This window comes from Erinaceus europaeus, chromosome X, assembly GCF_950295315.1.
Source record: "Erinaceus europaeus chromosome X, mEriEur2.1, whole genome shotgun sequence".
In the NCBI taxonomy this organism is placed as follows: domain Eukaryota; kingdom Metazoa; phylum Chordata; class Mammalia; order Eulipotyphla; family Erinaceidae; genus Erinaceus; species Erinaceus europaeus.
The window spans coordinates 58582866-58597009 of record NC_080185.1 but is presented as its reverse complement, the minus strand read 5'-3'; the positions used below and the strand labels follow the sequence as shown (position 1 = coordinate 58597009).

Genomic DNA, 14144 nt, shown 5'->3' with positions numbered 1-14144 from the left:
ACCCAACAAAGTGGTATACCTTCTGGCCCCTGAAGGGGAGAAAGAAAACAAACTGAGTTTTCCTGAGAAGCTGAAATAAGACTTGAAACTGAAATTCTATATAATTTTCATTTTGTACATTTATTCATTAGTGCCATTGTTTCACAATATGTACAAAAAGACAAAGTGTCATTAGGGTTTCCAACTGGAGAAATTATACTCTATCTTCTTTCCCCAAAGATTACTTGTTGTCTAAATTTCTTTCTAGTTGTGGAATGTTTATGGGTAAACCCATTGTAAACTCCTCAGGAAAGAATATTCTGCAACTTCTGCTCATCTACCTGAGGTCCCAAAACATTTGGGGACATATTCTGTCACATTGCCTTTTATTTATTTTAATAATTGTAATAATTATTTTGATTTTCCGCATATGTATATGTGCATATATATGCTAAATTTAAAAAGTATTGTGCATCATTCCTACTAGATCTTAGAATATAAGCTCAGCTGGAAATGGTAACTGATTAGATATGTGTATATATGTGTGTGTGTGTATTTATTTGTATTTAGTTAACCATTAATTTCAAACAAAAGGTATTTTCTCTTAGCCTTAGGTCATCAAATCAAGATAAATTAGGGAAATTTAAATGATTAAAGATTAATAACTTAATTTCATATGAACTTTTCACTTTTCTAATTCATTGCTCTAAAGAAATAAAAGATTTTCCTTTTATTTGAATTTGAGAACAGGAGCTTGGCTATATTTTTAATTAAAAACTCTTATTTTTCTCATGTATTACAGATATATTTCAATTATCCTAGTATGAGTATTTTTGAAATAATTATATAAATTTAACTTTTATGGATGCAGTAGGAGATCTTTATAATTTACAACTAAAAGAAATATGGAAATAGTTGGCATTCAAAATAATCCAGTCGTACTCCCTTTGCCAACTACTGTATCACTTCCTTATTCATTTCACATCAAACTCAAGTTCAGTATGTGCTATCTTGTATTCAGTACTGAATATAATATCAAATTTCCCTGTATGTATTTATCTTTAAGTTAGGTTTTTGACACCTTAATGCATAAAATGATATTCATTAGCAATAATCTGACAATTCAAGTTACCTAATTAAATTAAAATATCAAGATATTTTTTCTTCAGTGCATTTCACCTATATACACAATTGTGTGGTGATCTTTGAAATATTTATTCTATTTTAATGAGAGAGAGATACAGAGAGAAATACCAGAGCATTGCTTGGCTCTGGCGTGTGGTGGGACTGGGGATTGAATTTGGAACCTTGGAGCCTCAAGCATGAAAGTATTTGCATAACCATTATGTTATCACCCCAACCCTTGTGATTTTTGAATTATTAAAACCAATATTTCAGAATGGTGGTGGAGTTAGAGAGGAAGTATAAAACTACTGGTTGTCATGGAGCATGCAGTTATAAGTAAAGATTGCTTTCTATTTTATTCTGCTACTATTACCAACTATTTTACCATATACAAGGTATTGGATAAGAGCCAGTTTGAAGCTACATGTGATGTGGTGTCTCTTGTTTCTGTTTGTCTATGTCTTTCTTTTTTTGAGAAAAAGCAATCTGCCAGGAACAGTGAAATCATGCAAGTGTGAAGTGCTGGCATGCACTTGCTCGTGCGTGCACACACACACACATACGTGTACACATGAAAGAGAATAATGAATTAAAATGCATTTAACTCACCTTTATTTTCTCCCAAATTCTTGATTAATGTGATAACTACACAATCTGGTGATTCGTGTATAGTTTCCATTATTAAATTAGCATGGTATATTATAATTAGAAAGTTATAATTACCTTGGGTTGCCATAGGATTGCCATTTAATCTAATATGGTTTATGGCCTCATAGTCTCTGAACGACATAGCTTTAGAGTTTAATGTCTATCTTTATCCTACAGGATGAAGAGGAGGATCTCAGAACTGAACTTAACCTTTTGAAGAAGTACTCTTTCCACAAAAATATTGTGTCTTTCTATGGTGCATTTTTCAAGATGAGCCCGCCTGGCCAGAGACACCAACTTTGGGTATGAGTTTATTTATCTTAATCCGGATGCACACTTTTAGTAGCTGTCATTTTTACAATTACTGGTAATTTTAAGCACTCAACTGCTTACTGTAGTACGAATGACAAAATATGAACTGATTGCTGAAAATGGAAATCATGAAATATATAAAAAATTGGGGCTGGAAGATGACTCAGCAAGAGAATACAGGGACATGCGTGTATGAGTTTCATTTCTAGCACCATGTGTAACAGAGTTGAGTAATAACTCTGGAGTCTCAGTCTCTCTCTCTATCCCTCTCTCTCTCTATTCCTCTCTCTCTCTATCCCTCTCTCTCTATTTCTCTCTCCCTCTCTCTCTCTCCTTTCTCTTTTACCCTCTCATCTATGTAATAAGTTAGCATTTAAATTATTTAAAAAAACTGTAAGCATCTGACAAAGGTGTTAGGGATAAGACAGGAAGGACTTAAATGCACACTGGAAATACTTAGCTAGCATTTATTTTCAACCGTAGTTTTGTTGCTTTATGTGCTGATTATATTTACCTACATGCTTTCAAAATAGCTGTTGATAAAAATAACACACACACACACACACACACACACACACATATATATATATATACATAGTCACTAGAACATGAATATTTGCTTAAGGAAAAGTTTGCCAGGTTGAATTAAGATTAACAATACCCCCTTGAAGTTGTAGTTTTTCCAGTACTTTGGGAGTTATCATTTAGAGCAAAACAGAGAAAGCAACAATAATAAAACAGTTATGCTTTTATATGTTAAGCTTAAATTCTTTATTTTATTTACACAATATTTTATTTTACTTATTTTTAATTTCTTACTGTCTCTGGGGATCCATGCTCAGGTCCAACTTCTTTTGATATAGTGAGAAATAGAAATAAAGGAAGAGGAAAATAGGAAAATGTACCATAACACTGAAATTTCCCTCAATGCATGAGGGTCATACTAGAACCTAGGTTGAACACTTAAAAAGTAGAGGCATACAGATTTTCTAGGTGTGGTATCCTACCAGTCCAATACTGACTCTATAAAGATACATGATTTTATTTTTTCAATAAACTAAATGTTTTGGTCCTTCATGTGTTATCTCATATTCCTACTGCTGGATAAACACCACTGGTGTGGTACCTGTTTTTCCTTCTTCTACCTATCATTTTATTTTTTCCATCTTTTCTTAGTTCTACTGGCTTTTGGAGTTTTCTAGACGGCAATAGATTCACTCTTTGCAGTGTGTTAATCTCTGTACATTACCTACAAGTACAAGCTATATGAACTAAAACACTCCAGATGTTGACATTTTCAGATAATCACTTTCTAATTCTTGATAATTTTCTGACTTCCCTAAAGATGGTGATGGAATTGTGTGCAGCAGGCTCAGTCACTGATGTAGTGAGAATGACCAGAAATCAGAGTTTAAAGGAAGACTGGATTGCTTATATCTGCCGGGAAATTCTTCAGGTGAGTCTTAATGTAGTAATTTTCCCTTTGCCTTGAAAGTCTTGAAATACAGTGCTCCATTAAAAATAATAAGCTCCAAGTTAGGATATGGAAAAAGACAAAATGAAGATATTTAGGGGCTATCCTTAAAACTTGCAGGAAGACTCTGTATAGGATGGATAATAAGGTCCTTCCAAATCATGACCATTATGGTCATGATTGTTTTTAGTATTTTTTACTTATTCCATGTCAAGAATATAGCACAATACTTTGAAAATACTAAGGACACATTAATAACTATTAACATTTTTACTGTTTGAAATCAATAAATTTTAGATTTATTTTCTGCTGTTCTATTATTAATCTCTAGTAGCTGGAGCCGTTTTATTAAAGTAAGGTAATGGGTTAGCAAAGTCACAGGTTAGATTTAATGGTGAGTGGGATAGAGCCAACATGGTAAGCCAGTACAAATGGCAAATGCTTTAAAATGAATTTCCATATTCACTCAAATTCTCAGTCTACAATGTTAACTAGAAAATATTTTGGACTAAGAAATTGGTTGGATGAGGAATAGAACAAAAACAATAACTGAGGTATGATATTTAAGATGCCTTGGTCTTTATTCTTATAATTACTTGGAAATCCGAAGACCAGAAAGGAAAGTAAATGGCCCAATGTATACAAGCATTACTTTCTGGTGTTATTTTTCTTTCATGGGTGTCCTGATTTATTTTCCTTTCCTTATAGCCAAAAGTAGTATTTCTAGGAACTGGGTTTAATCATTCCAGTCTAAAGAAAGAATTTTGTCCAGTCCTTCCAAAAATACTAAGAACAGTACCAGAAAAAAAAAAATGCATAGTCATGTATCTTTTTAACATATGCATGTATGTGTATGCAGGGCCTAGCTCACCTTCATGCACACCGCGTAATTCATCGGGACATCAAAGGTCAGAATGTGCTACTGACACACAATGCTGAAGTAAAGCTAGGTAAGTTTATTCTTGATACCTGTAGGTCCAAAATATCTTAGTGGAGAAAAACACCTTAGAGTACCTGTATTTCTGATTGTGTTACTAATGATATCTACTGATTATTTCCTCTGTGTCTTCTCACCTGTAAATAGTCTGAATTTGAAAATTTGTTTGGAAATGTTAAATACTTAGGCTAAAGAAAATGTGTACACTCAGATTTATGGTCTAGGCAGTTAGAGAACTTGAAATAGTAAGTATATTTCCCACCCTGACATTTTAAATTAATAGGAATTTAAGAGATTATAAATTAATAGGGTTAAATATCACACCTTCCCCACCACCAAAAGTCTGTGACCACCCCACTTCCTAGATAACCACTATAGTTTTCCACAGTCTTCGATATGGTTGACTTTTTGTTTGTTTTCAAGTTCAATTTTCTCAATTACACATATAAGTGAAACCACCCTGTAGTTGTTCTGTACCTCCTTACTTAACTTCACTAAGCCTAATTTTCTCCAATACCATTAATTTTATCCCCAAGGACACAATATCACCTTTTCATGGTTGAATAGTACTCCGTTGAGTACATGTTCCATAACAAAGACTTCTAGGTCTATATTGAATAAAAGTGGTAAGAATGGATATCCTTACCTGATTCTGATTTTAAGGGGAAAACTTTCAGTTTTACCTGCTGAGTATGATGTTAGTCATGGATTTTTAATATATAGCCTTTATTATGTTGAAGCATTTTCCTTTCACTTGCAATTTCTTGAGAGCTTTTTATCATAAATGGGTGTTGAACATTATCAAACAATTTTCTCTATCAATTGATAAAGTCACGTGATTTGTAACTTTCTTTTTGTTGATATGGCTGGTTACATTGATTGATTTTTGGATGTGGAACCATCACTGTTTCCCAGGGATGAATCCCACTTGGTTTTGGTGGGTTGTCCTCTTAATCTGCTGTTAGATTTGATTATCCAAAAATTATTTACCTATTTATTTATTTATTTATTTATTGTTTCTAGGGATAAGTGCCAGAACTACAAATTCTCAGCTCCTGGTGTCCATTTTCCCCCATTTTTGTTGGATAGGACAGAGAGGAATTGAGAGAAGAGGGGGAGATAGAAAGACAGACACCTGTGAGCCTGCCTCACTGCTGGTGAAGCTTCTCCCCCTGCAGTTGGGAAGCTGGGGGTTCAAACCTGGATGCTTGCACTGGTCCTTGCACTTCATACTACATGCACTTAACGGGGTGCACCACCCCCAGGCCCCCATTAGTAAAGATTTTGTTTAGGACCTTTCACCAGCGTTTGTCAAGAATATAGGTTTGTAGTTTTCTTTTTTGACATATTCCTTTCCTGTTTGGGGGGATCAGAGTGATGTTTGCCTCATAGAATGTATTTGGGAGTATTTTCTTCTCTTCTGTTTTCTGGAAGAGTTTGAGGAGGATAGGTGTTAGGTCTTTGGATGTTTTATAAAATACATTAGTATAGCCATTCAAGCTTGGTTATTCTTGTGGAATATTGATTAATGTTTTTAATCACTAGTGATCAGCCTGTTAAGTTTATCTACTTCAACCATGTGTCAAGGTTGGCAGTTGGTATGACTCTAATAATATGCCCATTTCCTCTAAGTTTTCAAGTTGATTTTTATATAGATATCCGTAATGAGTCTTGCATGATCCTTTGCATTTCTGCCTCATTTGTTGTAATATATCCTCTCTCATTTCTGAGAGATTTTTACCATAGCTTTCTATCTTTTTTCTCTTGGTGAGTGTAGCTAGTAGTTTATCTATTTTATTCATCCTTTTAAAGAACCAGTTCTTGGTTTATTTAATTTTCCTGATGGTCTTTTGTTTTCTATTTCTTTAATTTCTGCTCTTTTTTTTAACTATTTCCTGCTTCCTGCTAACTGTTGGGTCTCTTTGTTGCTCCATTTCTAGTTGTTTCAGTTGGGTTTTTAGATGGCTTACTAGTAATTTTTCCTTAGTAATGTGGGCCTGTATTGCTATGAACTTCCCTCTCAGGACTGCTTTTGCTGCATCCTGTAGTGTCTCATAGCTTTTTTTATTCATTTTCATTAGTACTGAGGTAATTCTAAACTTATTTTTTATCTCTTGTATTGTTCAAAAGCATGTTGTTTAGGCTCCATACTTTGGGAGGGGGTATTTGTTTTTCTGTTTGCGATTTATTTCTAGCTTCATATCATCAAGGTCTGAGAAGATGCATTTTATAATATTAATATTTACATGTATATTTAGGCTGTGTTTGTATCCCAGAATATGATGAATCCTTTGTGAATGTTCCATGTGTACTTGAGAAGACTGTGTATTCATTTCTTTTGGGATGGAAAGTTCTGTGTATATATGTTAGGTCCATATCATCTGTGGTTTCAGTTTAGACAACTATTTCCCTATTAATTTTTTCCAGAATATCTGTCTTTTGGTAACAGGGATTTTTAAGATTTATTTTTATTATACTTATTTATTGGATAAGACAGAGAGAAATTGAGTGGGAAGGGGACACAGGAAGAGAGACATCTGCAACACCGATTCATCACTAGTGAGACTTCTCTCTGCAGGTGGAGACTGTGAGTTTGAATTCTGGTCCTTATGTATGCTCATATGTTATACATAATCAACCTTGTGTGCTACTACACAACCTCAATGTGTGTGTGTGTGTGTGTGTATGTGTGTGTGTGTTTTATATCAAAGATTAGGGTCATCATATTTTCCAAAAGATATCTGTTGTCTTTCAAATTACTTAAGCAAGCTTTCTTCTTTGGAATTTTATATACAATATTTAAAGAGCAAGATCAATTAGAGTGGCACCAATGTAAAAACCCTGTGGTGAAGGGGAGGGTGGCCATTGGGCTTCCTGGCACAGCAGGGGGGGGGAGAGGACACAGTCTTTTGGTGGTGGAAATGGTGTTTATGTGCATTAAAAAAAGAATGATATTCTTTTTTTTTTTAAATTTTTTATTTAAGAAAGGATTAGTGAACAAAAGCATAAGGTAGGAGGGGTACAACTCCACACAATTCCCACCACCCAATCCCCATAACCCACCCTCTCCCATGATAGCCTTCCCATTCTCTAGCCCTCTGGGAGCATGGACCCAGGGTCGTTGAGGGTTGCAGAAGGTAGAGGGTCTGGCTTCTGTAACTGCTTCCCTGCTGAACATGGGCGTTGACTGGTCGGTCCATACTCCCAGTCTGCCTCTCTCTTTCCCTAGTAAGGTGTGTCTCTGGGGAAGCTGAGCTCCAGGACACATTGGTGGGGTCTTCAATCCAGGGAAGCCTAGCCAGCATCCTGGTGGCATCTGGAACCTGGTGATTGAAAAGAGAGTTAACATACAAAGCCAAACAATTTGTTGAGCAATCATGGATCCCAAGTTTGGAATAGTGGAGAGGAAGTGTTAGGGAGGTACTCACTGCAAATTCTAGTGTAATCCTGCTTTCAGGTATATATTTTGCAGTAGTTTATGGATACGTGTGCACATACGCTCTCTCTCACAGAAACTGGTGTATGTCTAGGTTATGGGACTTTGTTAGAAAGTGAACTACCTGAGATGAAATTAGAGTGTACTATAAAAGGAAAGGTCTCACCCGAGTAATGAAGCTGAAGGGTTGTCATTCCACACGTGAAGTCTCTGGATACACTCTGAGGTGAAGCATGTTGAGATGGCAATCGTTGCTTTGGTTAGGTTGTGATCGGCGGATGCAATATTATTTGGTATGGATTGGGAGATGCATACGGGAAAGTGAGCCCTATCCAAGGGTGCCAGGACTGGGGAAGTAGGGGCTCTATAGTGAAGATGTGAGGTTCCTGCTGTCTTAGGGTTCAAAAAGACAATCAATAGTTAATATTATCATCACATTATTTGTTAATTGGGTTAACTTTGAAAAGTCCCTTTGTTATGGTTTGCTGTACAGTACCCGGTATCTTGTATATAGCTGTGCTATTGGAAGCTTCTAATCTACTTGGTCTAGGCTTTTGAGAGAGTCCGCATATCAAATACGTAGCCTATCTATTAAAAAGATTCAGTTTGTCTTTTGAGAACCTTTGAGACATACAATTGATTTCCCCCTCTCATATTAATTAACTACTGATTTATATGTCTACATTTTGCTAGGAGTGTACATAAACACCATTCCCATCACCAAAGGACCGTGACCCATCCCTCCCGCCCACTCCCACCCCCCACTGGCCCAGGAAGCTACATGTCTACCCCTCACCACTGGGTTTTTACTTTGGTGCCCTACATAAGAATGATATTCTTAACATCCTAAACAAAGTCAGGACTAGACATCTAACAAACAGAAAATTTGACTTTTTATTATAGGATTAATAATTTTGTCATTTATTTTAAAATAGCCTCACATTTTTACACTGGGATACAGGGAATTATATATTACATTATTTAATGTTCCAAATTAATATTGCTGATTGGTTTTAATTATAAATATTAGCAGTGACCATACTCTGAGTAGCAAGAAAAGTATCGTAGAACATAAGTCACAAAAAAACATAAGTCACAGTAGCAATCCTGTATGGAAGTATATCAGCTCTTTCTTATGATAGCTCTAAAATAACTTTAAGATCCCATGGTTCTGCTAAATAAATAACCAGACCAGAGATTTTGTTCATTGAGATTCATTCATAGAATAAATGAGATATAACTTCAAGAGAATGTAAGATTTTTTTTTATCTAAGAACTACAAACAAAAGTTAAATGCAGTGCTTTTAAATATCTGAGGGGCATATGGTTTTCACATTCAAATGTGCACAATAGGCAATCTTCTACAGGCTGCCCTCTGTGTTCACATGTGGAAGCAGTCACATATACAGGGATCTAGCTCCTTGTCAATCTAACATTTGTTACATAGGAGAGAAATTATAAGTAAAAATATCACTAAAAAATCTGTTATAAAGCCCATGTACTAAAACTCATGCCTGTTATTCTGGTGAATAAAACTTTTTAATACTTGAAATCTGGCTTGATTTACACGTAACTTTATTTTCAATATATTTGGTCTTGGATTTTGTCCATCACAACATGGTTTAGCTACATATTATATGGCGTTGGATACAGATAGTTAAAGAGAATGATAGAGAGTTTAGAAAATAATCACATTATAATTGTGACTACAACTGGTTAATACTCCTCACATTCTAGTTCCCAAGCCAATACAAACATTAAATTTTGCCATTGTTGAGGTTTCATATCTACTTTTATTTTAATTTCAGCTTTTAAAGATTTTTTTATATTTATATTTATTTATTTTCCCTTTTGTTGCCCTTGTTGTTTTTCATTGTTGTTGTAGTTATTATTATTGTTATTGATGTCATCATTGTTAGATAGGACAGGACGGAGAGAAATGGAGAGAGGAGGGGAAGACAGAGAGGGAGAGAGAAAGATAGACACCTGCAGACCTGATTCACCGCATGTGAAGCGACTCTCCTGCAGGTGTAGAGCCAGGGGCTCGAACAGGGATCCTTAGGCCGGTCGTTGTGCTTCGTGTCACATGAGCTACCGCTCGATTCCCCTCAGCTTTCCTTTTTTTACACATTTACTTCCATTTATCATTCTTCTAGTCTTTTTTCCTCCTAGATATCATATAACAGCTAATAACCTCCGTATATATTCCTTGGCCTTAAAATATACATTCAGTGGCCTGGGAAGTGACACAGTGGCTATTAAAGCTTGAGGTTTCAAATTCAATTCCCAACATTTTGTGTTCTTTCCCACTCACATGTTAAAAATAAACAAATCTTTAAAAATGCTTACCCTTAGAGCTAGTAAGAATGATGAGCTCTGATTTAACCTGGTTTCTAAAAAACGGTATCTTGCTATGAGATTTCCTAGCATTCAGTTATGATTTTTCCACATTGTTGACATTTTTGTTCTTGTTAGATACATCCTGTTAGACTGTCTATAACGTTCAGCTTTTTGTTATTTTTTTCCTTTTTGTTGTCCTTTTTTTATCGTTGTGGTGGTTCTTATTATTGTTATTGATGTCATTGTTGTTGGATAGGACAGAGAGAAATGGAGAGAGGAGGGGAAGACAGAGAGGAGGAGAGAAAGATAGACACTTGCAGTCCTGCTTCACCACTTGTGAAACGACTCCTCTCTAGGTAGGTAGCCTGAGGCTCAAACCGGGCTCCTTAAGCGGCTCCTTGCACTTTGCGCCATGTGCGCTTAACCCGCTGCGATACCGCCCGACTCCCTGTTACTTTTTTCTTCTAGATTCTACAAGTTCCATTTTAGATAATGTTGTTTTCCATCCTCTAGACTCCTGGAAACCATTCTAAAGTAGAAAACCACCTTCATTTTTTAACTCTATCTTGTTTTTTTCTGGAATAAGTAACTCAAAATCTATGTTAGCCTTCTTATGTCTGTTTCTGAGAATATCACACTAGTTTCATAAAATGCATCCCACAAATGAATGGAAGACTTAACTTTTATAGTTTAGGCAAGGATATGGATACCACAATAAATATGTATATCTGATTCAGAAGATCTACAGAAAAAAAGGACTAAATTATAGTAGAAAACTCATTTTTATCGGGGTGATAGGGATTTTTTTTAATGTCATAATACTGGCCTAATGGAGCACTAATATGCTTTAGATTTTTAGATGTTCCTTATATTGCTGATCTACCTCAAAATTTTTGGCAGATCAGAACACTACATATGTTATCACTTCAGAGGGTCATGGTGTACTGATGGAACTTTAGTTTTAATATCCATGGTAAACATCCAGCCAAACCTACTGTAGATTTATAATAGCGCTTCAGAGTCTTTTTCCAACATAAATAGCAGCAAAAGCCTATTGCCCAGTATTTCTGGAGTAGACTTCATGGTAAAGTTTGCTGGGTTGGACTGAAAATCTGTTATCCATTGTGGCTTTTGTATTGGCTTTCCAAGTTAAAGCAATGACTTATTGAGTTTTTTGTTACTGATTAATTATTTTGACATATGCTGAATTTTGTAGTGGATTTCGGAGTGAGTGCCCAGGTGAGCAGAACTAATGGAAGGAGAAATAGCTTCATTGGGACACCATACTGGATGGCACCTGAGGTGATTAACTGTGATGAGGACCCAAGACGCTCCTATGATTACAGAGTAAGTGGTAGTTCACATAGAGGAAATTGAAGTTTAGAATGAACTTTTGACTAAAATTTATTTTAGTGATAAAATAAGTGAATAAAAAGCCAGACATCTCCTTCTTTCACATTAAACTCTAATGAGAAATAATAGTAATAACTCCTGTATGTGATATGAGCATATGCATAAAACATTTTCTAGGAGTCAGCGCAAAGTAGGACATTGGGAGCTATCCATATTTGAGGCAGTCTAGTTCATATTGCTTACAGCTTCGTGGTAAAATGTTATATTATGTGGCTTTACATGGAAATTTAACTTCCAGGATCAGAAGTCTTCATAACCTTAAAAATGAATGAATGTAAAGCCAATTATTAATCCCTGCAGTAACTTAACTCCAAAAATAAAAATAATAATAATTATTATTTGATTACTCAGGGTAATGGAGAAAATTCTTGGCATAGTTTACCTCCAAACCACAAAAAATCAGTGGAATAGACAAATTAAGGAACAATTCATGCTATTTATTAAAATTTCCACTGTAGCTGCGATTTGGACAATATATATCTATGTACACATTTTTAAAAAGCTGATGTGGAAAGAAAACTCTCCATTTGCTATAGACTGGAAAAACCACATTCACTCTCCATGCCCTAAGTCATCCAGACAATTCATTGTGGTTTCATTGTGTGGAACCTAGGACTTAATAGTTGAAGTTGATTGATTTAAGTTTCATCCCTTTCCCCTTTCCCTTAAATGCCCCCTGCATGATCAGCAAGCAGACATATTGAAAGCTTGTTGCAATTCAGTGTTATTATACACTATGGAGATTGTGAAGCAGAATGTTCTTTAAGTGGCTTCTTCTTAAAAATGGTTCATAGATATAAGATTAAAGTCCATATCAGCTATATGAACTTTCATACATATTAATAATTTATTCTTATTATTTGATTTCATAGGATGTTAAAACTTAGACCATAACAACAGCTTTTAAACTTAGAGAACTATTAACCAGAATCATAATTCACTTGACTTCTTTAGAAATGAGAGGCAGCATCCCTCTAGCCCAGAATCCATTCCATATTTTAAAAGGAAAAGACTGTTAATTGCAGTGAAGAAATTTTCATGAATCGTCCTAGAATATAATTTTATGAAATTAAAATAATTCTATCCTAAATTTGCTGTGTATCAGAAACTAATAAAAGCATTAAATAAGTACGTATACATATATTGCTTAGTTTAGTACTCTTAGTAGTCCTCTGAGATGAATGTCATTATTATCCATACATAGTATGAACTTGAGTGACAATTGAATTATTTACCTATGTGATAGGACATAGAATGTCTATGATTTTGGCATCTTCCCTCAGCCAAATATTGTTCTGAGATTCTAAATACTATCAGCTTCCCATTTTAAGTGACATATCTGGTTATCATTTCCTTTACAGAGTGATGTGTGGTCTGTGGGAATCACTGCTATTGAAATGGCTGAAGGAGCTCCTCGTGAGTACAAATATTTCTGACATTTCATGAAGCTAATAGATATAATCTGTACAGATCTACCTTCCTGGAAGATGAGAATGCCACTTGTACCAGTCAACTAGTATTGTTTACACAAGTGTCACATGATGTGTCAATTTTAAATTATACCTTTTCAGTGATTATCAAATTCTCTAATCAAAGCAGCTAGATATAGGCATAAAAAGAGTTTATGGTTTTCTCTCTGATGATACATTAGATTAGGCCAACTGTGTGTTGTTTCAGTTTTTTCTTTTTTTTTATTTTAGAAAGGATTAATTAACAAAACCATAGGGTAGGAGGGGTACAACTCCACACAGTTCACACCACCCAATCTCCATATCCCACCCCCTACCCTGATAGCTTTCCCATTCTCTATCCCTCTGGGAGCATGGACCCAGGGTCATTGTGGGTTGCAGAAGGTAGAAGGTCTGGCTTCTGTAATTGCTTCCCTGCTGAACATGGGCGTTGACTGGTCAGTACATTCTCCCAGTCTGCCTCTCTCTTTCCCTAGTAGGGTGTGTCTCTGGGGAAGCTGAGCTCCAGGACACATTGGTGGGGTCTTCAATCCAGGGAAGCCTGGCCAGCATCCTGATGGCATCTGGAACCTGGTGACTGAAAAGAGAGTTAACATACAAAGCCAAACAAAATGTTGAGCAATCATAGACCCAAAGCTTGGAATAGTGGAGAGGAAGTGTTAGGGGGGTACTCACTGCAAACTCTAGTGTACTTCTGCTTTCAGGTATATATTTTGCACTAGTTTATGGATACGTGTGAACACATGCTCTCTCACAGAAACTGGTGTATATCTAGGTTTTGGGACTTTGTTAAAAAGTGAACCACCTGAGATGAAATTAGAGTATACTATGAAAGGAAAGGTCTCACCTGAGTAGTGAAGCTGAAGGGTTGTCAATCCACACGTGAAGTCTGTGGACACAGTCTGAAGTGAAGCATGTTGAGGTGGCAATCGTTGTGTTGATTAGGTTGTGATCAGCAGATGCAATATTATTTGATATGGATTGGGAGATGCTTACGGGAAAGTGGGACCT

At 35.7% G+C, this 14144-nt stretch overlaps 1 protein-coding gene across 2 annotated transcripts in view; it reads left to right on the top strand.

The window, feature by feature from the left end:
* The window catches only part of NRK (Nik related kinase), a 155573-nt gene that overhangs the window by 81556 nt on the left and 59873 nt on the right, over positions 1-14144 (top strand). For both annotated transcript variants that reach the window (XM_060182704.1, XM_016193796.2), the window contains exons 5-9: positions 1930-2055; positions 3410-3520; positions 4398-4488; positions 11468-11598; positions 13026-13080. In XM_060182704.1, the coding sequence (XP_060038687.1) occupies positions 1930-2055; positions 3410-3520; positions 4398-4488; positions 11468-11598; positions 13026-13080 (514 nt within the window). The remainder of the gene's footprint in view (positions 1-1929; positions 2056-3409; positions 3521-4397; positions 4489-11467; positions 11599-13025; positions 13081-14144) is intronic.